Source organism: Nomia melanderi, chromosome 12 (genome assembly GCF_051020985.1).
Source record: "Nomia melanderi isolate GNS246 chromosome 12, iyNomMela1, whole genome shotgun sequence".
Taxonomy (NCBI): domain Eukaryota; kingdom Metazoa; phylum Arthropoda; class Insecta; order Hymenoptera; family Halictidae; genus Nomia; species Nomia melanderi.
The window spans coordinates 14,031,783-14,055,561 of record NC_135010.1 but is presented as its reverse complement, the minus strand read 5'-3'; the positions used below and the strand labels follow the sequence as shown (position 1 = coordinate 14,055,561).

The 23,779-nt window shown below is 56.7% G+C and overlaps 1 protein-coding gene across 3 annotated transcripts in view; it reads right to left on the bottom strand.

Annotated features, from left to right (window-relative positions):
• Positions 1-14,371, bottom strand: part of vn (membrane-bound neuregulin protein vein) — a 211,194-nt gene extending 196,823 nt beyond the window's left edge. For 2 of the 3 annotated variants that reach the window (XM_076372471.1, XM_076372472.1), the window contains exon 1: positions 10,931-14,371. In XM_076372471.1, coding sequence (XP_076228586.1) covers positions 10,931-12,221 — 1,291 coding nt within the window. In that variant the 5' untranslated portion in view covers positions 12,222-14,371. The remainder of the gene's footprint in view (positions 1-10,930) is intronic. The other variant, XM_076372470.1, reaches the window with a different exon arrangement.
• Positions 14,372-23,779: the final 9,408 nt, after the last annotated feature.

Here is a 23,779-nt window from a genome sequence, read left to right as displayed (position 1 = left end):
CAGTTCCGCGAGCCAGCGACGCGACTAAAGGCAGAATCCCGGTCGTCGCCGGTCCGCTCCGCCGGCGAGCCGTGCCGAGCCGAGCCGAGCCTAGCCGCGCCAACTCGGATCCGGCTGCGGCCGCTTCGCCATATACGATCCGCGACTCGGTCCGCCATCGGCGCGCGCGTTCCCGGTTCACCGGCGCATTTCATGCAAAGAAAGTAAAGACGGAGATCTGCCGATTTAAGAGCAAATGCCACCGTACGTCTGTCTGTCTCCGGACGGCGACTTGATGTCTCTTCTGCGGTTCGATCTCGACACGCAACAAGAACACACCGCTCCGAACGCCGCGCGCCGGCCGAGCAGCACCACCGATCCCCCGGACTCCGTTGGTCTTTCGCGCTTTTTCGCTCCTCGTCCAATCCCGTCTCTGTTTTGCCGCCGCCGCCGCCGCCGCCGCCGCGTTTTGCCACGTATTTTTTCCTCCAGTTATGGCATTAAAACACGCAGCCGCGAGCTGCATCCTTCGAATAATGTGGAATAAATGTAGCCCGGGCTTTCCGGCCGGTGCAAAACAGCCGAACCTTCTCCGCTTCGCGTGCGTTCTTGATTATATAGTTGGCGTGCGTGCGACAAAAGCGTAACGATCTTATCGAGCCGGCCCCGAGTGTCGTCGAGTTTTCGACAAAGCGAAACGGTCGCCGGCGCAACCTGCGAACAACGGCGAGCGTCTCCATTATACTCTTCGCCGATATTATTGCGGATTCGAGAACCCGGGAGATCCCCCTCGTCCTCTTCCTCCTCGTCCTCCTCCTCCCGGTCTCGAGGCGGACGGGTCGCGGGGACGGAAACGAGTTTCTAATGATCATTCTTCTGCTCCACCCTTTTTTCATTTTGTCTCGCGTGCCGGAGGAATTCACCGTCCGCGCGGTTTCGCGTGGCTACATCGCGCGTCGCTCGTTAATAATGAATGCAGTTTTTGCAGCGCGCTCGTCCCACCTCGTGTGTCGCGTGTCCGAGTCGCTTCCTACGATTTCCAGCCTCTCCTCGTTCTCTTTGCGATTCGACGCTCAGATAAACGTGAAAAATAAAGCAGCGCGGGAACGGAACGGAACGGACGAAACGAAACGAAACGAAACGAAACGAAACGAAACGAAACGAAGCGCGCGTGGGACGTCCGAGGTCGATTTAGCGACGCTCGGTTTTAAGGGAATCAATTTTAGCCGTGGCACCGATCGATGGGAGACAAGGGAATTAAATGGACGCATCCGGGGGTAAACGCCGCACTGGAGTCGAGCCGCGAGTGTTCTCGAGTTCCAATTGGAGCGCGTAAACACTGGCTTCGGGATTCCTTTTGAGGAATAACCCGAGATCCCCGTCGCACCGGAGAGAAATCGCTGGCACGATGATTCGAGCGAACTATTATATCAACGGTGACGGGACTCGAACGTAATCTGCCGATAGCTCCGAATGGAAAATGTTATGCCAACCGCCTGGCTTCCACCGGAAGCCGAGGGATACCAGTTTTCGAGGATTCCGAGTGAAATCAAGGCCCGACGTTGCGACAAAGCGGCGAGGAGGAAGAGGAGCGCACGCGGCCGATTAAAGGGACGATGTTTTTTCGCCGCGCGGACGAGACATTACGTCCAATTGAATTCAGCCGGCACTCGGTCGCACCCACGCGAACCGGCGGCGGACGGAAACAACGAGACGCCGGATAGCCGCCGCGAAACGCAGTCATTGTTGCGACCGACACCGCGGTTCTTCGGGTTTTCCGATTCCTATGGGAAAAGGAGCTGCTTCCCCTGGCGGCCGCCACCTTCGCCAGTCGCGGCTGTCCCGCTTTCTCTCGAGAAAAGGGCTCCTATCCCCTTCACGCTCATCTTTCTCGCTCCGTCGCGCTTCGCTGCCTCTTTCGCGGCGGCGAGTCCCTTCTTCGTCCGCCTCCACCTCCACGACATCAATCCCCTTCCTCGCGAGCTGCCAACACCGGCTGCCGCCTCCTCCTCCAGCTATCTCTCCTCTTCGTGTCCTCGCCGCATTCGCTTCGTTTCGTTTCGTTTTTCGTCTTTCCAGCTTCTTCCATTCCCTTCTGACGTCTGCGTCTCTTTCGCTGTCCTCTCTCTGCCTCTCTCTCTTTCTCTCTCTCGCCGTCTCCTTTCCTGTCTCTCTCCGGAGCTTTCATTCGATCGTCCTTGTCCCGCTCGCGTTCCACCGCGCACAGACGCTCCTCCGCTTTTTCGGCCGCGAATCAGACGAATTAAGTCGAAGGAAAAGTGGGCATGCCGACTCCACGGGTGCACAAGGCGAAGCAGCAGCAGCAGCACCAGCACCAGCAGCGGGAGGAGACGGAGGAGGAGGAGGAGGAGGAGGAGGAGGTCTCGGTAGAGCACTCGGGGGCAATAACTCGCGGCGTGTTGTGACTACGCGATGACGGCCAGACCGCTGGTCGCTGCTCTCTTTCTTTTCTCGGCCTCTCTTTTTCTCTCCACCGTTCGCTTTGCGCGTCTTGCCGCTACCACCGCCTCCCCCTCTGCACCGTCTGTCGCGCTGTTTCACCTTGCGCGCCTCGCGCGTCGGTTTCGTCTCGGTTCTTCCACGGTTTCCCGATCGAGGGTATCGTGGCCGAGGAAAGTCGCGTGTTCCCTCGCCTCCGCCGCGAGATATTTAGATCTTGGCTCGGACTCGCTCGCCCCCTTCCGCCTCGCGTCGGGAGACGAGCGGAGCAGAGGAGGCGGCTCGTCGAGATCTCGACGATCCGATCGACGAGGAAAACAAAACGAGTCAACGCACTCGCGCTCGAGTTCGCGGGGAAGGAAAGCTCGGGCGGCCCTCTTTCCAAAATTTGCACGGTCATAGCGCGTCGGCCGCCGACAAAGTTAGGCAACTCCGTCCCCTGACACACTTGACGTCATCAGCCGCGTGGTATCGTAATGCTCCCACGAATTCTTCGCTCGTGTTCCAAGGAAAACCGTGCTCCTGTGCGGCGACCCATTCCCCGTGCATTAACCGTGGCGAAGCGTTCTCTCGGGCCTGGCAAGATTTCAGTGCCGATAGTTCCCCCCTGACACGAAACGCTTTTCCATCTGTCGGCCGACCCGGCCCGCTCCGAAGCGAGCCCCCGACCCGCGATTCCTGGACGACACCGATTCGGTTAGTCTTCCCTCGGTGACTCCCGCTGATCGATTATCGAGTAACGAGTGCGAGGAATCCGAAGATATTAAGCTCGATAAATCGACGCCGAGTTCACGAGCGCTCCAGACGTGGAACTAACGCGCCGCTCTTCCCGTGAGACTGATCGCAGGCTGCAGCGGAGCCGGAGCTACGCAAATAGGGGCCGTCGTTAAAGATATCCAATCCGGGAATTATTTAACATACCGGAGGCTCTCGACTTCCGTCGTTAATTATCAAATTGTCCGGCGCCGGGCGCCTCGGGCTCGTGCCAACTTCGCACATCGCCGGATCCTCTTTAGTCTCGGGATCCCTCCTGTCCGGATAGGTAAACACGCGAAGATAATAAGAGTAATCCCGACGATGGGTAATACCGTTAATTACATCGAGATGGAAGAGTCGACGTCGACGCGGCCGCGCCAGCCACGGTCGTTCGCCCGTCGGGTAAACGTCTCGCGAAAATATCCGTCGGAGATTTTCGAACGACCCAGAGCGGACTTCCGGTTCCTACTTCTTCTTCTTCTTCTTTTTTTTCCTCTCTCTCTCCACACGCATCGCCGCGTGACCTCTTTCACGGATTCGGATGCTCGTTCTAGACCGTTCGGAAATAATACGCCGTGAGTAGGGTTATTTATAACCGCGACAACGAGTCGGGACGTCTGATCTAGCAGCTCCTCTAGCCCGCGTTACGTCAGACGCGTTTCCAAAGTATATTTTTTCATCGGCGAGAACCGCCCGACCTTCGCGCGGTGCAATAAATCGCGCCGCGGGATGTGCTATCGAATCTCGGGCAAAGAAACAACCCGGGAATGCCTAGTTGCGCAGTAGTCAACCGTTCCGCAGGAGAATCGGGCGAATCGGGCGAATCGGGCCGCGGAATAATCGCGCGTACAAAGCGGCGGCGGAAGTTGAGACAGCCGGGGAAATCTGGGATAAAGAGGAAGTGGCTGGAGTGAAAATAAAGAGGCGAAAGAAGGGAAAGGAGGGCAGGCAAGGGTGAAATAGTCGGGCACGTTCGGCATACAAATCGTTGGGCGTATCCGCGAGCGGCGGCGGGGCACGCTCGCAGCCGTGATATTCAATCTACCACTCTTTAAGCCAGCTCATCCCTTATTCCGGCCAGAAAGGAAGAAGAAGCGTGCGTAGGAAGGGCAGTTGATAGCGAAGCCTGGGGCGCGCTCGGTTCAACCAACGGGGAAAACACATGTTATCGACAGCCTGTCCTTTTTTTCACTCGTCTTCCTTCTCGCTCTCTCGCTCTCTCTCTCTCTCTCTCTCTGTCTCACTCTCTTGTCGGCTCGTTCGCGGTGGAGGTTCGAATCCGGCTTAAAAAGAAAACGAGACCGGGGAAAAAAGGGTGGACCGTCGAGTGGGGGAAGCCTGACTCCAACTTTTTGCCGAGTTTTTAACGAGATACCAAAGCGTTTTCGACGAGATCGTGGGATAGAGGCGCGCGGCTGGTGAAAACCGAGGGAAACGGGGAAACGAGAAGGCGTCGGACGAGAATCGTGTTTCACGGAACGCGACGTCGTTCCCGTTCCTTTTTTCCCTCCTTTCCCATTTCCCTCGGCCTCGCGCGCGCGGTCTTACCGATAACAAAAGCGACGGCGCAACCACCCCCGAGGAATCCTCCCGACCGCCTCGGGGGCGAGCCGCGCGAACCGATAATTGATCGATCCGACGCGACGCGACGCGATGCGACGCGATGCGACGCGTCGCGAGACGTATCCCGGCAGCGGCTCGGCAGCTGCTCGCGAAACGGCCGCCGACCGTTTCAAGTTTAGAACCTTGAATTTCGCGAAAGCGGAACGCGGCGTCGGATCGCTGCCAGCGTTCGGTCGTTAAAGATTCATCGTTTCCAAACGTTCACGCGTTCCCACCGTTTCCGCGACGATTACCATTATTAATGCACCCGATCGGGAGCGTTGCCGGGCGACGAAAGCGGCGGGTAACGATTAAGAGAGCGTCGCTCATGGTCGACTTCGCCGGGATTTCGAGGAGGGGCAGGGCATTCCGTGCGGACGGCCGATCCCTCGTTAATCACGCGAATATTTGTCCCCGGCAGAAGTAGTCGGGCGTCGGAAATGCGTCGGCACGGTAATAATATGCCCGTAATTCAATCGACGATGGCGACAAGCGATAGCAAATTATCGCATTGTATCCGGGAACGTTGATTGTCCTACGGCAACAGTCCGGCCAGCTGTGCCAATTTCGCGAATCCCCATCCGGCAGGACGAGGCCGGACAACCGGGGGAGGACGTGCTCGCCGTTCGCCGTCGAATCGGCGAACACGGACCAATTCTGGGAGAAAACGGGGCCATAAATTCCCTCCGCGGTCGACTATATTGAAATGGTCGTTCCTCCGAACGATACACGTCCGTTCTTATCGTCGATACCGAAGCCTCTCGGACCACCGCGATCGTTAATCGGATCGGCACTTCTTCCCCCCGACGGGAAAAACACCGGTCCGCCGAAATTCGCCCGATAAGAGGATCGCGGCTTATCGAGCGCCGCGATTACGTCGGACTCCGTTACCTTTGGAAAATCCTCGGCGCACGTTCGAGCGTACCGGCGGCCCGCGGACCGTCCAAGCTTCGTTCACCGTTCACTGATCGCTAAAAATAATCACGCTCGAGCGACCGGACACGACGTTAGATCGGCAGTCGCCCAGCAGTCTACTCGATCGAGAGAGTCGACGCGAGCGAGCGACATGCCGCGACTTATTCCGCGCTCCAGTTGGAACCGGCGCGGCCGTCACCGGCGGCCGGACGGGAACCCGTGTCGCGCTATCGCGATCGAATTATTACGTCAAAGTCGGCACCCGAGTTATTCACGTTATCCGCAATCTGGTCACTTTGACGCGAGTCGCAGCCTTACCCAAGCGTCCGCGTCGAGCGCGCGTTCGCGCCGGGATTCCGAGCGGAGCCTGGAATTTTCCCGGCGAACCCGGCATCGCGTGTCGCCCGACGATCCCCCGGGATATCACGGGCCGAACGGAAGCCCGCGCACGACGATCGGGTACCGTACCGTCTCTCCCTCCAATTAATTTTCCGAAGGAACATCAAACGCGCGATGGAACGCGGCCGGAATCGTCGTCGCGAGCAGCGACGAGCCACGCGGCGGCGCATCGTTACAATCGCATTCCGGGTAAACTAATTTCGATGCGAACGAGTGAGCGAAGGAACGATCGTGCGAACGAGCGAGCAAGCAAGCGAGCGAGCGAGCGAGTCGAGCCAGGTGGAGCAGCATCGAGAGAGCACCGGTTCTCCGGATCGGCGGATCACCTCGGAGACCTCGTGCTCGAGGCTGGATCGCCGGCCGCCCAGCAGTCTACCTGCTCCTCGCCGCCACGGTGTATACACACACCACACGTGTGGTCCCCCACTCCGCGCGCTCGCATCACTCCACCTCCACCTGTGCACGTGCGTGTGCGACCGTCTGCCTGTGCGTGAGCCTCCGTCCGCGGTATATAGAGCGTACCTGCGGGTTCCTCTGAGTATGGGCACAGGGCCGTACGTGCTCTGGATACGTACGTGCCGATTTCCTTCCCCCCTCGCCGCCCGTCCCAAGCCACTGCTCCAACGACGGGCCCACTTCCCTCCTCCTAGTACCTTCTCCATCCCCCTTTCACCCGTTCCTTTTACCTCTTTCCTCTTTTCTCCCTTCCGCTCCGTGGCCGCTGCCGCCAAGCGTTTCTCCCTCGGCCGCGCTCTCTCTAGCTCTATCTATCCGTTCACCGCTCCTCCCGATGCCCTTGTGCCTTACTCCCCTTCCTCGGACGATCAATCTCGCGCGGACGATGTTACCGAGCTCTCTCCGGTTCCCGCTAAGTCGCCAATTATGCCCCCATCGATTGGCCATCGCGGGACACCCGGCTTCCTCGGAACCGACGGGTCGCCGAAATCGTCGCGCGACCGTCGCCGGTGAATCCGTTACTCTTCGTTACGCGGTCGTTCGTATCGACGAATTTACACGGCCCCCGTGTCCGCGTCGCGGGAGATTATCGCTTCCATGTATTTCTCGATAGAATCGAGCGGCGAGAGCCGTCGAATCGCGGCGTTCATCGACCTACGCTGGAAGCTTCAGATTTTCGGTATATTAAGACGGTATTTTCGGACCGGTGGGCTCTCGAGCTTAATAATTCTGCAGGATTCGATCGCGATCGATTCCTCCGCGGTTTCCCGGAGTCCACGGACGGCTGAATGAATAATTCGAGCATTCGAGTCGGTCGCTGGACGGGAAGACCGCGCCGAGACGATTAACGAACCCAGCGCGCGCCTCGTGCGTGCGTGCGATCGCCGAAATAGCTCGCGAGAAGGCTACCCTTCCAGGTCTCGCGGCGGTGGATCGCGGCAGAGGACTCCGAGTCGCGCGATAACGCGATATCATCGCGTACAGGCGGCAACGAGAGCCAGATACCGCGGCGCCGGACTCGTAGTTACACCATAGCGCGCAATCGCCGCTGTACCGTGCACACTGGTCTAAGAATAACCCCGAACGAGTTTCCGCGAAACGCGAGCGTTTTAATCACGGCCGCGTCGCGCGCCGCGGAAAAACATCGCCGCCTCTCCACTTTGTCGGCCGATCGCTTTCCCGTTATCGGTTTTTAAAGAATCGCCGCGCTGATATCCGATCACCGTCCAATAAACGCGACGGCCACGCGTCCGCAGTGACTAAACGGTTTCCCCGTAAACCGGGATATACAGGTGTCCCGCTTGTTCTTCGCTTATCGCTTTCGCCTCGTCCTCTCCGCGGCGAGTTCCGTTCCTCCTCGGCGTCGGAACGGGTTCGGGACCGCGAATTGTTTCGAGCGTAAGTTGCACGCAACTCGATTCCCGGCGATCCTTTCCACGGTTAGTCGCAATTACCGTCGGCGAACTCCTGTTTGCGAAGTTGCGATTCGCGGCGCGGATCCGACCCGTGAATTCGTTAATGGCTCTCGGCGGACTTCCGGCGGGCGACCGCCGCACCTGGGGGATCGAGCGAGCCCTCGGCCCCGAGAACACAGGGTTTTGTTTCGATGGTTGCGCATCGTTGCAGCTGATTCGATTCCGCCCGCCTCTCGCGCCCTTTAAACGGGGTCCCCCGGCGAGATCGAGATTGGAATCCTCGGGTTGGGAAAGGGCGCGCGGCCCGGACAACCGGCAGGAACGCGGAGATTACGATATAACTAGGCGGCGAGGAGTACGACGCGCGACAAAGAGGATAGTCACGCGAGGTGCGCGCTCTCGATATTCCGTTTCTCCTCGGCCGTTGTCTCGCTCGGGTGGCATGGCCGAGTGTAAGCCAACAGAAGTAAGGACGGGTTTCCGATTAAGGCCTTATAATTGACGTCCCGGGTCCCCTCCTCCCCTCCCTCTGCGTCTGGCTTAGTCACCGGCAACTGGAAGAAGGGCCGGCACGGACCCGCTTTTGCGGATCGCGGATCAACGAACCGTCGCGTCGCCGGACACCAGACGCGTTCCGCGCCGCTTTTGCGCCTCTCTTCACGCCTGGGCCCCGCCCCGCGCGCCCTTTTCCCACGGGGCCGTCGGGCAGCGCGCGACGCGTTCGGCCGCGAGCCGAAAAAGAGATTTCCCGCGGAGACCATTCGCACGCCCGCGATCCGGGATGACGTCAGGTCAGTTACCGCCACACGGATAAGTGTTCGCGGACAATGAGTAACGCCGATACGCGGCAAATAGTGCGGTTCGCCGGCTGATAACGCCGATAACGAGCGGGGAATGCGAGATAACGAGCGTGGACCTGGCCTGACGAGTGCCAGGCGCCATCGGCAATTTTTCGACGATCCGCGACAACGATGCGACGCGATTATACACGATATTCGACGCTTCGTCGAACCCGGGGGGTGGGCGATCCGATTTCAGGGAGCCTCGTTCGGACCGTGCAGCAGAAATCGGTTTAAGGAAAAAGCAGGCTCCGCCGGGCTGCGCGGCGCTGCCCGAGTCGCTGGCTCTCCTCTCCGGTTTTCACGGGACGAGATACTTCGAGGCTTGTTAATGGGATAAGTCGCGGAAACTTTCGATACGCGTCAAGGCGGATGTGCAGTACGCACGGGGCGAGAGCGCCGGTCCCGGATAGGGGGTTGGAAAGCAAACGAGCGCAACAGTTCCGAACTCGTAAACGAGACGAGGAAAGTGGAGGACGAAAACGACGCTAACGAAGCTCCGAGCCGAGCTACTCTAAAGAAGTATCAAAGAACTTTGCTCGCCTTGCGCTCGCAAGCGCGGCTCTTTCCCCGCTCGCGCGAACGCTCTTCGGAAAATGCTCCGGAATATTTGCAAGGTGTTCACCCGGCGAAATGAGACAAACGTGGGGCGTACTCCGGCTTAAGCGTGACGCTCATGGTACTCGAACAGCTCGCGCGAACTTTATTCGCCGAACGATCGATCGATGATACTTTGAAACTCGGCGATCGTGTCTGGAAACGGTATACTTTCCGTTGCGACGCAGAGGGACGGAGTAAATGGAAGTAATCGAGATTCGAAGGAACGCGAAAGACTGCCCTACATCCGACGACGTAACCCTGACCCCTAAAACAAGCATCCGTTAATGATCCCGCGGATTGTACCGGTTCGTTGGCTCGACACCTTGAAGCGTGCGCTATCGAAGACACTGCGTGCCTACCGGTTGGTTCGATAGACTCTTTTCACGCGGAGAGCCACATGTGCGCGGCGAGTCCCGCCACAGACAGACAGGCAGGCAGGCAGGCAGGCAGGCAGGCAGGCAAGCGGGCAGGCAGGCAAGCAGGCAGGCAAGCAGGCAAGCGAGAGAGCGAGCGAGCGAGTGAGCAAGCGAGCAGGCAGCGTCAGCTCGTCAACAGTTCACAGATGTTCCGTGACGAGCTACTTTCGATATCTCGGAGTGGAGCGGCGGCGCGCGACGTTGGCGCGATAAATCAAGTAAGGAAGGTCGTCGTCGCGCGGCGGACGAGTCTCCGTTGCCGCGGGAGGACGATCGCGAACGACGGCGAACGGATCGAAAGCCGCGCGAGAGAGCCTCTGCGTCGTGTCATCGACGGATCGGAGACGAGCGGTCAAGGGTTCGCGGTCGTCGACTGGATCTATAGATCTATAAAACGAGAAAGAGGCGCGGGGTCGAAGGCGGTCCGACTTACGTGGCGCGGTTTAAATATACGCGCGTTCGCGGCTCGATTACGCGCCTCGAGGAAAGCACCTCTTCTCTTCCCTGTACGTGGGCGTGCTCTTCTGCAGCCAGAAACGAGTCTCGGGATACAATAAGTAATAGCGTCAATGCGCGCTCGCAATTTATCGTTCCGTGCCCGTGCTAGCCGTACGCCGCACGGTCTTTTACCGAACCTGAAAGACGTTCCTGCCCAGCTCATGACCCCGGATTATTAGCTTTCTAACGTTTCGGACGAGATACTGTTTGCGACGCTCAGGTATCCGACCGTGCACCTATTAAGAAACTTTTTACAACGAAACAACATAGGTCCCACCCAATCGCTGGAACCGTAGCCAGCTTCCGATAGCATCGTTACGAGAGAGTCGTAGATAGAATATCGAGGTCTATCGTAGATTCATTGAGATCGCAGGTTCGTGAATCGTAATGTGAAAAGATAGAGAACAAAACGAGGGAATGATAGAAAGATTCGACGGTGGAATAGCAATCGTGTGTAAAGCAGCTCGAGTGTGGGAAACGACGGAGAAGATAGAGCAGCCGCGATGCAGCTCCCGGACGTTCTCAACAAGTATATCATCGTCGAGAGCAAAGCGTCTGGTGGATCGTTTGAAATGGATCGAAGGGTATCACTCACCGTAATCCGGTCGAACGACAGCCTGAACCGCCTGTTCGTTCTTCTTGCTTCGAATCACCGGCTCACCGAGAATCGTAAAGTTTCTGGGTCCCACGCGATTCACAAACACTAGATACACTTTACCCCTCTTAATATTGGCTCGCACCACACCACTCTGATTATCGCGCTGCTGCTGCTGCTGCTGCTGCTGCTGTTGCTTCCCGTCGGTGTCGTAGCCGCAGACCGTCGATTTGCCGGGCGCCGATTTGTCACGAAAGTGCAGCCTGACGCTGTCGTTTTTCTGCAGCGGCTGGAATCCCGGCTGGCTCTTGTATACTTGCTTCACCTCGAACGTCACCGCGTAGTTCGAGCCGGGCTTCCTCGCCGAGGACATGCTCCTGGCCTTCCCCTCGAACACCGTCGGCGCCAGGTACGCCCGGTTGCCGACGTCCAGGTCGGGACACCAGTTCTGCCCGCGACAACCCTTGTTCCGGCATCGTCGCCGTTGCTCCCTGGGCGAGTCCGCCTTGGTGCGGTTCTTTGGTCGTTGCTTGGTCGATCGGATCACGCGGGGCCTCTCCATCGACGACTCGTCGTTCCCCTGCGCGTACAGGAACGGCGGTTGCGTGGACGAGTGACGAGGCAGCCGCGTTAGGCCGGACTCTATCGTTTTCGGATGACCGACCGCCTCGTCCTCGAGGCGACGGTTCGCCCGCATCGACGACGAGACGAACGCGTCCCGTATGGAGTCGTCGAGCAGCAGTTCCTCCGTTCTCTGCGCGGACGTTTCATCGAGCGACGACAGCGAGTCGCTACGCTGCTCCGAACCGATCGCGGAAGAAGGTTGACGGTCGGCCGAGGATTTCGGGACGGTCCGAGACATCTGGTCGCGCGGATGCGTCGACGAGGAGGACTCGACGAGCCGGTCATCGTTCTCGTTGCTCCCGGAGGACGCAGCTCGTTCGTCCTCCGGATCGAGACGTCGTCGTGGCTCGTCGAAGCTCGACGACGACGCGGGGGCAACGTGGCTGGCCGGTGACTCGTAATCTAGCGGTGATCTCGCGACGTCGAGATCGGCCGGTTCGGACTCGTCCTGTCCGTCGATGGCGCGCGTAACCAAGTTCCAAGACGGCGAACGATAATTGCGGGGCTTTTCAACGTCGGCGATGTTCATCGATGGCGGATAGTCGCTGGTGGTCCTCGTCGACGTCTCCTCGAGGGAGTTCCGATTGGCGGGGGGTGCCGCAGCGAGCGCCAGTGCGCCCCACCAGCCGCTTAAGATCCCGGCCAAAAGCAGAGACGCCCACATCATCCGACCTGCTTGCTGGTTTGATCGGGGGTGAGAGGTCGACACCTCGGTCACCCCGAACAAGCACACTCTCTCTGGCACTGTGTTGCCTCTCGCGAGCGAATTCGCTTCAAACACACGAAACGATCTCCCTAAGGAGACTCTGGTCGTCCCTCTCCGCTCTCCTGTCTCTCTCGCGATCGCGCTTCAGGGTAGCCTCATCCGTTACCGAAACTGCTCGCGTCTCTTTCTCTCTCTCTCTCTCTCTCTCCACCTCTCTCTCTCTTTCTTTATCTCTCTCTGTCTTTCTCTCTGTTCCTTCTGTTCGCGACTTTCTTCTCTCTTCTCTGTCTTTTTCTGTCTCGCGACCTCTGTGTCCCTTTCCTCTGCGGTCGACTGCAGTCGTCGGACGAACGAAACGCTCTTCACGAGGTGTTGTACCACCGGAGGCAAGACATCGGGACTTCCATCGGACAGATTCTCGGCTGTCTGCTCTTCGTCCAACGTAGTGCCGTCCTCTTCATCCTTGACGCCTCGACGGATGCAACAGGGACACCGGCGGTACGGTACCGTACCGTACTGCGTGTCGTCTATTCACGATTATCGCGAACGATCCCGATCGGCGGCTGCCGCGATCCCGCTCGCTGCATATGGCATCGATACGTACAGTTCAGGAGTCGCGGTCATTCTGTCGATCGATCGAACAGTACATCTTCGTGTCGAACGAGTGGCCTGTGACCCGTCGATCGACGGTTCGAAATGCAATTTTCCTTGGTCTCCGGTCCGGTTGCGCGTCTCCTTTCCGCTCGCGCGACCCGCGATTCCCTCGCGATGCATGCACCGCAACGGTACACAACAACGTTGCTCAATGTGTACGAGGATCAGCCGAGAGTCTTGACCACGATCGCGCCGCTTTCCCGTCGATCGACAGGGATTTTTCGGGGATCAACGTAGCCGCGCCGAATCCCCTCGGCTCCGATCGGGAATCGTTTGGGAGACGTCGCGCCGCTGGCTCGCTTCTCCTCGGCTCGGTCCCCTCGGCTGAACGAGATCGTCGGCGTTGTTTCCGTATCTCGAAATAAATCGTCGAAAGTCGATAAAGAATCTCGCGCGCCACCCCCGTGCGAGTCGTCTGGTAGCGTAGCGCGGCCTCGACTCGGTATCACGTTGCACTCCGAACGAGGAAAACCCGAGGATGATGACACACGACGTAGAGGAAGGAGCGGTAGAATAAGAAGACAACGAGGATGACGAAGAAGAAGAAGAAGAAGAAGAAGAAGAAGCAGAAGAAGAAGAAGAAGAAGAAGAAGAAGAGGACGACGACGACGACGACGACCACGACGACGACGACGACGACAACGACGACGACGACGACGACGACGATGACGACGACGGCGTCGGCGACGAAGAAGACCAAGAAACTGTCGGCTTCCTCTGACCAGCCGAGGCACACTATTTAAATATACTCACGAGGCTCTCGCGGTTGGTCGGTAGCGTCGACCGTCGAAGTCTAGCCCTCGCGGGACGCGCACTTCACAGTTCAGTTTTACCACACGATTCTTCTTCCTCCTCCCCGTGGTGGCCGTCCAAACTCGTCGTCGACGTACTCGCTGTGCACCGTGCTAACGAGCGTGCGAAACGCGAGCCGATTCACGGACGGAAATCCCTGGGAGAATCAGCGGCGAACGGCGAACGGTGAACGGAACTGAACAGAACTGTACGGAACCGAACGGAACCGAACGGAACCGGACGGGACAGAACGGAATCCAAACGGAACGGCGAACGGAACAACAAACGGAACAACCAACGGAACAAGACGGAACGGAACGGAACGGAACGGAACGGAACGGAACGGTACGGAACGGAACGGAACGGAACGGTGCGGAGCGGGACGGGACGGGACGGGACGGGAAGAGGCGGTCGTGATTGGTATCGCGAGGAGAAGCGACGACCAACCAGACAGACGACCGTCCGCTTCCAGCACGGTACCGATTCTACGACGGCAACGATGCTGCTGGTGCTGGTCCTACTCCTGCTCCTGGATGGCAGGCACGCGTGCGGATAATATCGTGCGGGGGATCGGCGCGTGTGTTGCACGCGGCATGCACGAGGAGCCTCGTGTCACGTCGAGGCGGAGAAGGGATTGTCGGTGGCCCCGCGTCGGGCGCGCGCGACGGTTCAAATTAGACTGAACGGCCCGCTCGAGCAGCCCGAGGCCGGCCACAGCGCCAGCGACTCCTGTCGGACGCCGGTCGAGGCTCTGCGCGCGCACCGTACGAAGCGGCGACACCGGGAACCCCCGCACGCCTGCCTTCCGACTACACAACACCGACCGAACAGACACAACCGGACTTCTATACGCGGAGACCACGCACGGGACCTTTAAGAACCTGTGTAACGACGACCTAACAACCGAGGAACCGCACGCGTGATCCTCTCCTTCTTCCTCCGTCCCCCCTTTGCGTTTTTCGCTCGCTCCGTCCTTTCGTCCGGACTGTTCGACTCCGTTCGATCGCCGATCGCGACCGATCGAACGCGCGGACGTGTCGTTCGACGCGGCATTCGTTTAACGTCGATCGCCGCAACAAATTGACCGGAGCGGGATCTTTCGCGAGAAGACGTTCCCTCGAACGCCGCTGTCGCGCGTCTATGCGCGAACGGACGGACGAGAAGGGAGGAAGCGAACGGGATCAATCTTCCCGGACGAACGTCTTCTCTCGGGACGTTTCCCGGTGGTGAACGTCCGAGTAGAATGCTCGAAAAACGCGGAACGTCCGCGGAATGGCTGGAAACGCTCGCATCCGCGGAATACTTTCTCGGGTTCGTCTCGCGCTAGTATTTTCACGCCGTGTTGACGTACACCGAGGTCCTACTGACCCTCGTCACGTTTATTTTTTGTTTGGACTTTTTGCGGTGGTTTCACTCTGCTCGGTACGCTAAGGCGACACGGTTCAGCGTGCAATAAACGTCTCTCGCCGCGTCTCCCTCAGCCCCGCTGGCCGCCGTTGGATCATCCTTCGTTCCAGTCGTTCATAAGTACAATCTAGTGGACGACAACGCCGTTACTTTTTATCCCGCCGGCTCTTTTTTCTCCATTCGTATTTACGCCCCGAGGAAATCTCGTTCCCACCGGCGAATCGCGCGTGGGGCACTCTCGTTAGTCGGTCCATTTTTATCAGTCCCTTTTTCCCATCCTGCCGGCCGAAGCTTTGTCGTTCGTTTGCTCGCGGACCGTCGCGAGCGCCGACCCGATTCGCCGTCGACGCGGGCTCATTTTCCCGCGATCACGGAGCGACGGTCTCCGTGGCGTATCGACGAAGCGGAGGATCGCGAGGGCCGGACTCGACGGTCGCAAACACGGAGGACAGGAATTTTCAAAGCGGATGGAATTCTCTTTGCTTTTCTCGTCGGGTGTGCGAACGGTTCCGGCCAGTCTTCGTTTACCCTGGATCGCGGTGCTCCCGAGCGAGATACCGTAATAAGATTCATCCATGTATACTCGGGCCGAACAGTTTCGAGTTAGAACGGAAATTAATATCGAGTCCCAATATTTACCCTCGCCGAGGCAAGGGGCGAGCACGCTCGGATGCGCCAAGGTTAAAACACGAGGACCGTGGGTTTGATAAAAGCCCCGTACGGTGTATAGGCGTGATCGGGTCGGCCGCTATCGAACGTTACGAATCGCGAACAACCGTCCCTCGGAGCCATTATTCGAGTCTCGAGGACATTTCGCTTTCTTCGTGTCGTCCCCTTCCAATCTCCTCCCCGACCTCCTCCTTTCTCCCCCGGCCTGTTTTGCTCTGCGTTCGACGGGTCGTTCCTCCTCTTCGTCCACGCTCGCGCCGATCAGCGTCATCGGACCACCGAAAATAAAGTCTTCCTTCGTTTCCCTGGCTGGCTGGCTGGCTGGCTGGCTGGCTGACTGGCTGACTGGCTTCCTTCGTGGCTCCCTTCTCTCTTCGCTCGCTCGCGAGCCGCTTCCGACTCGAACACACGAACGCGCGACGGAGCAGTCGCGGGGAAGAGGTTTTTAAAAGAGAGAGGGAGCAGCCGAGGACGCCGAAGAGGAACTCTCCTCGAGAGCTGCCAATCAAACGACCCGCCACGAGAGTCGGCCTCTTAAACGGGTGGTTTTTCACGCTCGTCCCGTGACAGATTAATTCGGAGCTAAATAGCGACACTCAAGTATGCACGCTCGTAATTAATGTTTTCGACCTCCCGGTCGCACGACCCGGCGAACGAAATCCGCGTAAAATTCATTCTGCCGCGCCGCCCTTCCTTCCCCGACCCCCTCCTCCTTGCCCTTCCGTCCCGCCGTTAATCCCTCATAGATAAATGAACGCGTTTCGGTGATTTCGCGGCGAATTCCCTGCATATTGTCAAAGAGTCTCGACCGCGCGATTTCCACCCGCTTCAATAATAAATAGAATCCGCGTCGCAGTTTCCCGCGTGCTCGAACGTTAAATAACCGGTCGTTCGAATGCGCCTGATTAATCGGCCGCCGCGTTTCGCTCCGAAGCGGAATATTTACGAGGCGTTCGTCAGGATAATGTAACACTGACACGACGGCTCTCCATTATATCCCTCCGACAAAATCGAACGTTCCGAGCGACGTTTTATCGCACCGGGACCACCCCCGAAACGCTGTCCGCGGGAAACACGGGCTCTCCCCTTTCCATCTCTCTATCTCTCTCTCTATCTCTCTCTCTCTCTCTCTCTCTCTCCAGGCTTTTACTTTCAAACTCGTCAAAGAAAAAAGTAGCCTCAACAACAACGTTCCGCTGAATCGTCGAGTGGAACGAGAAGTGGCAGATTTTCCCGAAAAACTCGGAGGACTCTGTCCTCTCTCGCGGGGACGTGTCACGAATCGATTCTTCCGGTTTTTCGGCGCGTTGCACGGTTATCCGATGATTACGAGAGTGTCCCCGTGTATCGGACAGCGGCGTACGTGGCACGAGGCACTAAAATGTGTTCGGTGTCGGCGCACGGTTCCCAGCGAAGGGTCAGATCGCGGGAGGATCGATCGGCAGATCGATGGGAACGCAAGAAGCGGGAGTGAAACGCGGGCAGAGACACTCTAGCCGATATAGAGTTACACGCGTCGGCTATCTCTCGCTCCCGGCCTGAACCCGACGCTTCGAAAAAGAACCCGAAGTCATTCCGCTCGGCTCTCTCTCTCTCCTGCTTGTCACGGTGATCGGGCCGAATGACTCTATTTTTCTTTCGCGGCGAAATATCGCGCGCGGCGCATCTCCTCTACCGCTCGCCTAAAAATACCGGGGAGTTGCACGCGCGAACACCGCGAGGGGGATAAATTTAAATATGTTTGTGTACGCGTGGAAGTTGGCCGAGCGCGTTTCCCAAACGCGCGCTCCCTCCAGCACCCTCTCCGCGCCGTGCGGAGGGTGGCGATGGATTATCGGGAATCGTTTCGAATATGCACGCGCGCCGAAAAATTCTGGGAAACCCCGCTGGAATTCGGGACTATCGAGATTTCGGGATTGCTAAAACTGACTGTCGCTGCAGTCCAGACATGCAGCGGAATCCCAATCGAAGAGATCCAAATTCAACGTCTCGATTGCAGGAGGGTGGAGCGATCGGCTAGCCGATCGAAACGCAGCTCGGTGTTTGGTCAAAACCGGCGTCGCGAGGGGTGGACTTGGCTTTTTTCCGCGACTCGCTCGAGAAGCGTCGTGGCTGATACGCGCGACTCGCGCGGCAAAGAGAAATGGAAATAACACGGTACCGCGCGTGTACCCGTGATATCTTCATCGCGATGGGCCGACGACGACGAGACGCCGCGCGATCAACGTACGGACGGACAAGCATGGAACTTGTCACGGGACGAATATAAAGTTCCGAGGCTTCGCAAGAGGAGAGAGAGACCGTCGATGATGCTGCGACTTGCGGGCAGGTGGTCCGCGGGAAAACTCTTGAATATTTGTTACAGCGAGTTATGGATGTTCCTCCCCCTCCGTCCGTCTGTCCGTTCTTTATCTTCCCTCTTCTGCTTCGAACGAGCAGCATCTAACTACATATTAAATCGTTTCCGTTGATCACCATTCTTCTCCGGCGCAATAACGATCTAAGCTTCATCGTAACTCACCTTATATGATCGGGATAGTTTGTTATTCTATTTCATCCGCTTTATCATTAAGGTTAGGTTAATGGCGCGAGTTCCCGATGCGCCCCGACTTTTGCATTAGCAATATAATTCGTTCTCTTTCTTTTTCGTGTTATACATTTTCTAATTAAACTGTATATTATCCTGCAATAAATACGTATGAATAAGTAACGCACGTAACGCGGCCCGATCCTTCATCGGATTCACGCGATCGTCTGGGAGCCTTACCCTCGCGGGACTATCCGGTTTCTTCGAATTTCTAAAGCGCCACGTCGGAACGGATTCGGGACATTCCTCCCGCGAAGATTAACGCGCTATTTTTCTTCCATCGACGAGCACCAGACGTCCTTCCCACTAAACGATCGGCCATTTTCCTTTTCCGGTCACGTGACGCGGCGCACCGCGGCCGAAATTCGAACGACGCCGAACCGTTAACGTTTTCCCGCCAATTTGGTACCGCCGGCGCGTCACGTGACCGGTAGACTAACATGGCTGCGCGTGAAGTTGCGAAGACGTTTTGTGCTCCTCAATTAAACAAGAATGTTGTGAGTGTTATTGCATGGAGACAGTTGAAAACGCGTTCAAAGTAACTTGATACAGTATTTTAACTCGTCGAGTGTTCGCGATAAGGGAATCATCTTGGATCACCGAATATTACCGATCAACGAGGGGAGCGTGCTCGACTAGGTTAGCAATATGCATACTACATAGCCTGCGAAAAGAATCAAGAGTATTTCGTTAGCAAGAGTAACGATGAACTGCTCGGACAGCTGTGAATTGACGCGGAGGGATCTCCGGAGTAATCCTGCGATGCTGCGCGTGGTGAGATTCATTGTATTCAATAGTTTTTCATGAAATGTTGACGTCAACCCTTTGCACTCCGTATGCGTCCCTCAGTCGCCATTTTATTCGACGCGGTAAAACTATAAAATGTGATATTGAACGTTGAATTTTGTATAATGCTTTAATACGTGAGATATTGGAATAAAGTAGCTTTGTAAAACATTTTTAATAAGGGACTTCCGAGTGCAAAGGGTTAACAATTCGTTGTAATTTATACAGAAAGGTTATGAAGTTTGATAATTAATATTAAATTCCACGTAATGCAGCAATATGCGGATAATTGAAATAAAGCAGCCTTGTTGATTAGTTTATGCATAATTTCTCATGAAGTTACTTTTAATAGGTAAACCTTCGGAGTGCAAAAGGTGAACTATTCGCCATGATGTATGGGGATTGGTGGGATGATGTACGGTGTATAGATTACATCGGTATCCCGTTTATCGTTGGAATAACAATAGCAACTAGTACCGAATAAGAGGTATTAACGAAATATTTCGAGGTTATACGCGTATAAACGAACGATCTGTCTCGCGTTCGGTATCGTTCCGCTTCATTTGCCGGCGTTTTAGCGTTCCGGTCCATCTCCACGCGCGACGCACGTTATTTACCGATAGATCGTTCGATAAATCGTTTTCGCGGTTCCTATTTGAATATTTGAATATTCGACGCGACTGCGGTGCCATAATTCGCGCGATTGTTTCGCGCAAGGAAAGAAACGGTCGAGCGATTTGCCGGTGTTCCGGGGGCCGATACACGATACACGCCGGTGTATCTCGATCGGAAAGGTCGATCCCGGTTAATAACAATAATGGGGAAATATACGGGACATTTAAAAACATGTATACCCCCGAGCCGTTGCGATAAATTCTTGCTCGAAATGGAAGCGAAAGTAAACAGTGTCGCTCCGCGAGAGATCCCCTTCTAAATATCGCAACAATTTCGCTGAATGTAAACTACAACCGGTTCCCGCAGGGGAGCCGCGGCCAGATTCAACGCGGCAGATAAACGCTCTCGTCGAGCGAGAATCAATTGGTCACCGTGAGAAATCAAGATCGTGAACTCCCGATCCTCGGGCCGGCCGATCGGGAATGCGCCACGCGGCCCGGGCACTCGACAAACTGGTGTCGGCGTCGACAAATAACCGTCCTGGAACCATCGACACCGGCACGATAAGAGCCTGGGAAAGGCACCGTTTCGGAGCGTAACGTTCGGATTAAGCGGGCGCGAATACCATCGGCGAAATTGTAAAACGCCGGAACGTTATACGCGCGCTGTGGCTTAAAAACTGCAACAAGCTTGCCCCTCCGCGTCGAGGAGGTTTTCAATCGGTCGATACCACGGTGTACCCGGTTCCTCCCGTGTACCGTAATTCGATGTTAATGACGAGAACCCCGTCGACAGTGATCAGAACACACATAGTGCTAATTGCATGCCACGGGGAACAGGATCCCCGGAGTCTCCAAAATCACGGTGGTTTCTCGGCGGCCGTAATGCCTTTATTACTTCGCCGCTTATTATAGAAATTGCAGCCGATGGAGGCGCAATTATCCTCGTATACACGTAAAAAGACGAATTATCGGAATTTATAAACATACGAACGGGGGGCGTTCCGCTTGAAAAATTTCTGCCGGACGGGGAACTCGGTCGACCGACGTCGACGTTGAGGGGATGGGGGAGAAGGGGAAAAAAAGGCGAAGGAGGTACCAAGTTTCTAGTAACTAGCAAGAACAACCCGGCAACAGATTATCGACAAACACTTTCGATATTGGCCAATTGCTCTTGGTGGGCATCCATTGCCGCTGCATCTCTCTCGATCTCTCCTTCCATTACGCTTTCCGTTTCCCGCTTTGCCTCTCGCTCTCTCGCTGGCTCTTCGGCTCTGTTCCTCCCGAACTCCGGATCGGTAGGTTGGTCTAGCGAGCACGCTGCCAGTCGAGCGCCATGTCGTTCACTCACAAGGAGAAGTTAAATCGAATCCGCTAACTGCAGCCTAAGAACAAACCGGAAGGGACGGGGGGTCAGGGATGCCGAGGTCTCGATACGCGGCTAACTTCCCTGGAAGTTTGATGCTTCGTAAATCAATGGCCATTCGTCGGGCCACGTTAAATTACTCCCGGCTCGGTGCACCCTTCCCCGAGATAGGGAAGCCTCTATGGATTTTAACGCGGGGGAAACTTGGCCATTCCCGGGAAACGATTATTTCGATCCCGGACGATTTTTCGCCGAGCAGCCGGCCACGGCCGCCGGGAAAGATGGAATTTTAGAGTAGCCGCCGACGAGAAAACTTTTAATTCGATATAGAAATTAGCCGGCTAATTAAATAGCCCTGCGGAAGACGAACGCCGTTCCCATCGAAACGGATAACGGCACGGTTGCGTAATTATCAACAATTTCGAGCTAACAATTCCCTGGGTTTACCCGAGACGTAAGCGTCTTACATTTATCGCGTTCTTCCGTCGTCTCGGTCTTCCGTTTCCTCGGTACGTCGCCCTTTCTCTCCCTCTCTCTCTTTCTGCTTTCTTTTTTTAAATAAAATTCAACGAGCTTTCAGTCGATTCGCCCTGGCGAGTTCTCGCGCCGGGGAAAGCCACGCTGCATAAATGTAACTTTGTAAATGAGCCACGCGCGGAACAATGGGTGGCGGGTCTCTTCTGGGGAAACTCCGCTCCCGGAAAAAATATCCTGGAACGGAGATACCGGGAGACACGACCTAACCCAGATCTAACACAGACGACCTAGCCGACTCTCCTGTTACGCGTCCAGGGGCGAACGGGGGATATGAAAGCGGGCTGCTTGGTCTGGAACTACCTCGCAAGAGCATCGTAACCAGTGTCGTCGAAATGACAAAAAAAAGGAAATAAATGAGAGGAATACCGAGACGGAAAAGGAACGGATATTAGGTGACGCACGATACAGGAACCGTAGCCGCAGCGAGCGAACCCGGCTCGTTAATAATTCGTGACGGAGACGCAGGACGGTACGTCGATAGGACGCGAAAGAGAAACCGTGACCGTTCCGTTTTCGCCGTTCCGGTCCGAAAACGGCGAAGCGTTTCGTGTAACCGAAAAGTTGTAGGCGTCGCCTATCCGAAAGAGATCGGTGGCAGCGCTTCGTGGCCGGGGCGCAGTCATTAAACACGTAGCCACCGTTTCACCCACACCCCCGCCATTTTTCCGGGAAGAGTTTGCGGAACGTGATCTCTCGTTTTCCGGCTCCTACCGAAAATGCCGGATGAATGGGGCGCGATTTCAAGGTGCGCGGAGAGCCTGAAAGCCCCCGTAAATACGGTTTTTCACGTCGTTTTCGGGCCGCAGGAAATTTGCCGAAAGGGCAAGAGGGCGGCGCGCGGGACGGGACGCCGGCCCGGGTAGATCGGGAGAAAGATAGAGACGCAATAGGTGGCTCATTCAACGAGCCAACCCCCGCAGTCGAGGGTAAAAGCGACAGTTTAAGCCCATTAGGATATTTATGGATTGGCCTTCCACCGACGTGGTGGGGGGTGAGTGGCGTCGGGGGATGGGGCCGGCGCATACACACGAGGGGTTAGAGGGCTATTCAAAGGTCTGACGGCACGCGACTCTCTCCCAACGATTCCTTCCCTTTCGGCGACCGACGTCAACGCGAACACCTTTCGGAGGTGGCTGCGTCACTCCTCCCTCTCCCGGCCTCTTTTTCTCTTTTCCCTGTGCACGCGGTCCGAGCACTGAAAAACGGGACACGGTGATTTATGAGACGACGCTGGACGAACGAATCCCCGTAACGGGGGTCGTCGAAACGTCTCAATTGCTTCGGTTAATCCGGCTCCCTCCTCCCGCCTGTCCCATCGTTGCGACGAACCGATCCACGCGACGCGTCGCCTACGTTCGAGGATAATGGCTCCGTGACCGGATTGATTGACCTCATCGGCGAATCCGCAATCGCGTTTAAACGCCGCGCTCTTCGGGAATTTCTGTCGATCCTCCTTTGAATTTTCCCCCAGGCCGCTATTGTTCCCCGAGCAGCGGCGTTCGCGAAGCCGTTCCGGAGAGTATCGCGATACGGCCGGCTTGCACGCCAAGTTTCACCGGAAACGTAATATCCCGCGAATCTAATAACGCTGCTCAACGGTGCCCGCGAATGTTCTTTCGCGACTAGCGAATTCTGCTCGTTCGCAATATGTTTCGCCCGTCACCGGTTTCATTTCGCGCGCCGCCGGTTTCATCATCGTACCGCCTCCTCCGGGCGACGGCGTCGCGAGTGCGTAAAAAATCTCCTTAATTAGCGGAGCCCGCGAACAGTTTAATTAATATTCGCCACGGAGGAGAACAAGAACGGCGAGGGGCCGGTCGGGAGGGGGCGTGCGCCGCCCGTTCGAACGGTCACGTACGAGCATCGGTGCGTTAGATCGCATTAACGTGCACGACCATTTTCCAGTTGGGCACGGAACGAGATCTCGCATTCTGCAGACGCGCTCCTTTCTTCCTCTTTAATAAGAGCCGCCTGTGTACACGCTTGTATTTCGACTTCCGGCTGGCCGGAGTCCCCCGGTGCCTAACAGAGATGCATTGTGTGCAACGAAGCACCTGGCACGCGCCAGCTCCTGTCTTTATGTAGCCGCCCACTCTCTCTTTCTCTC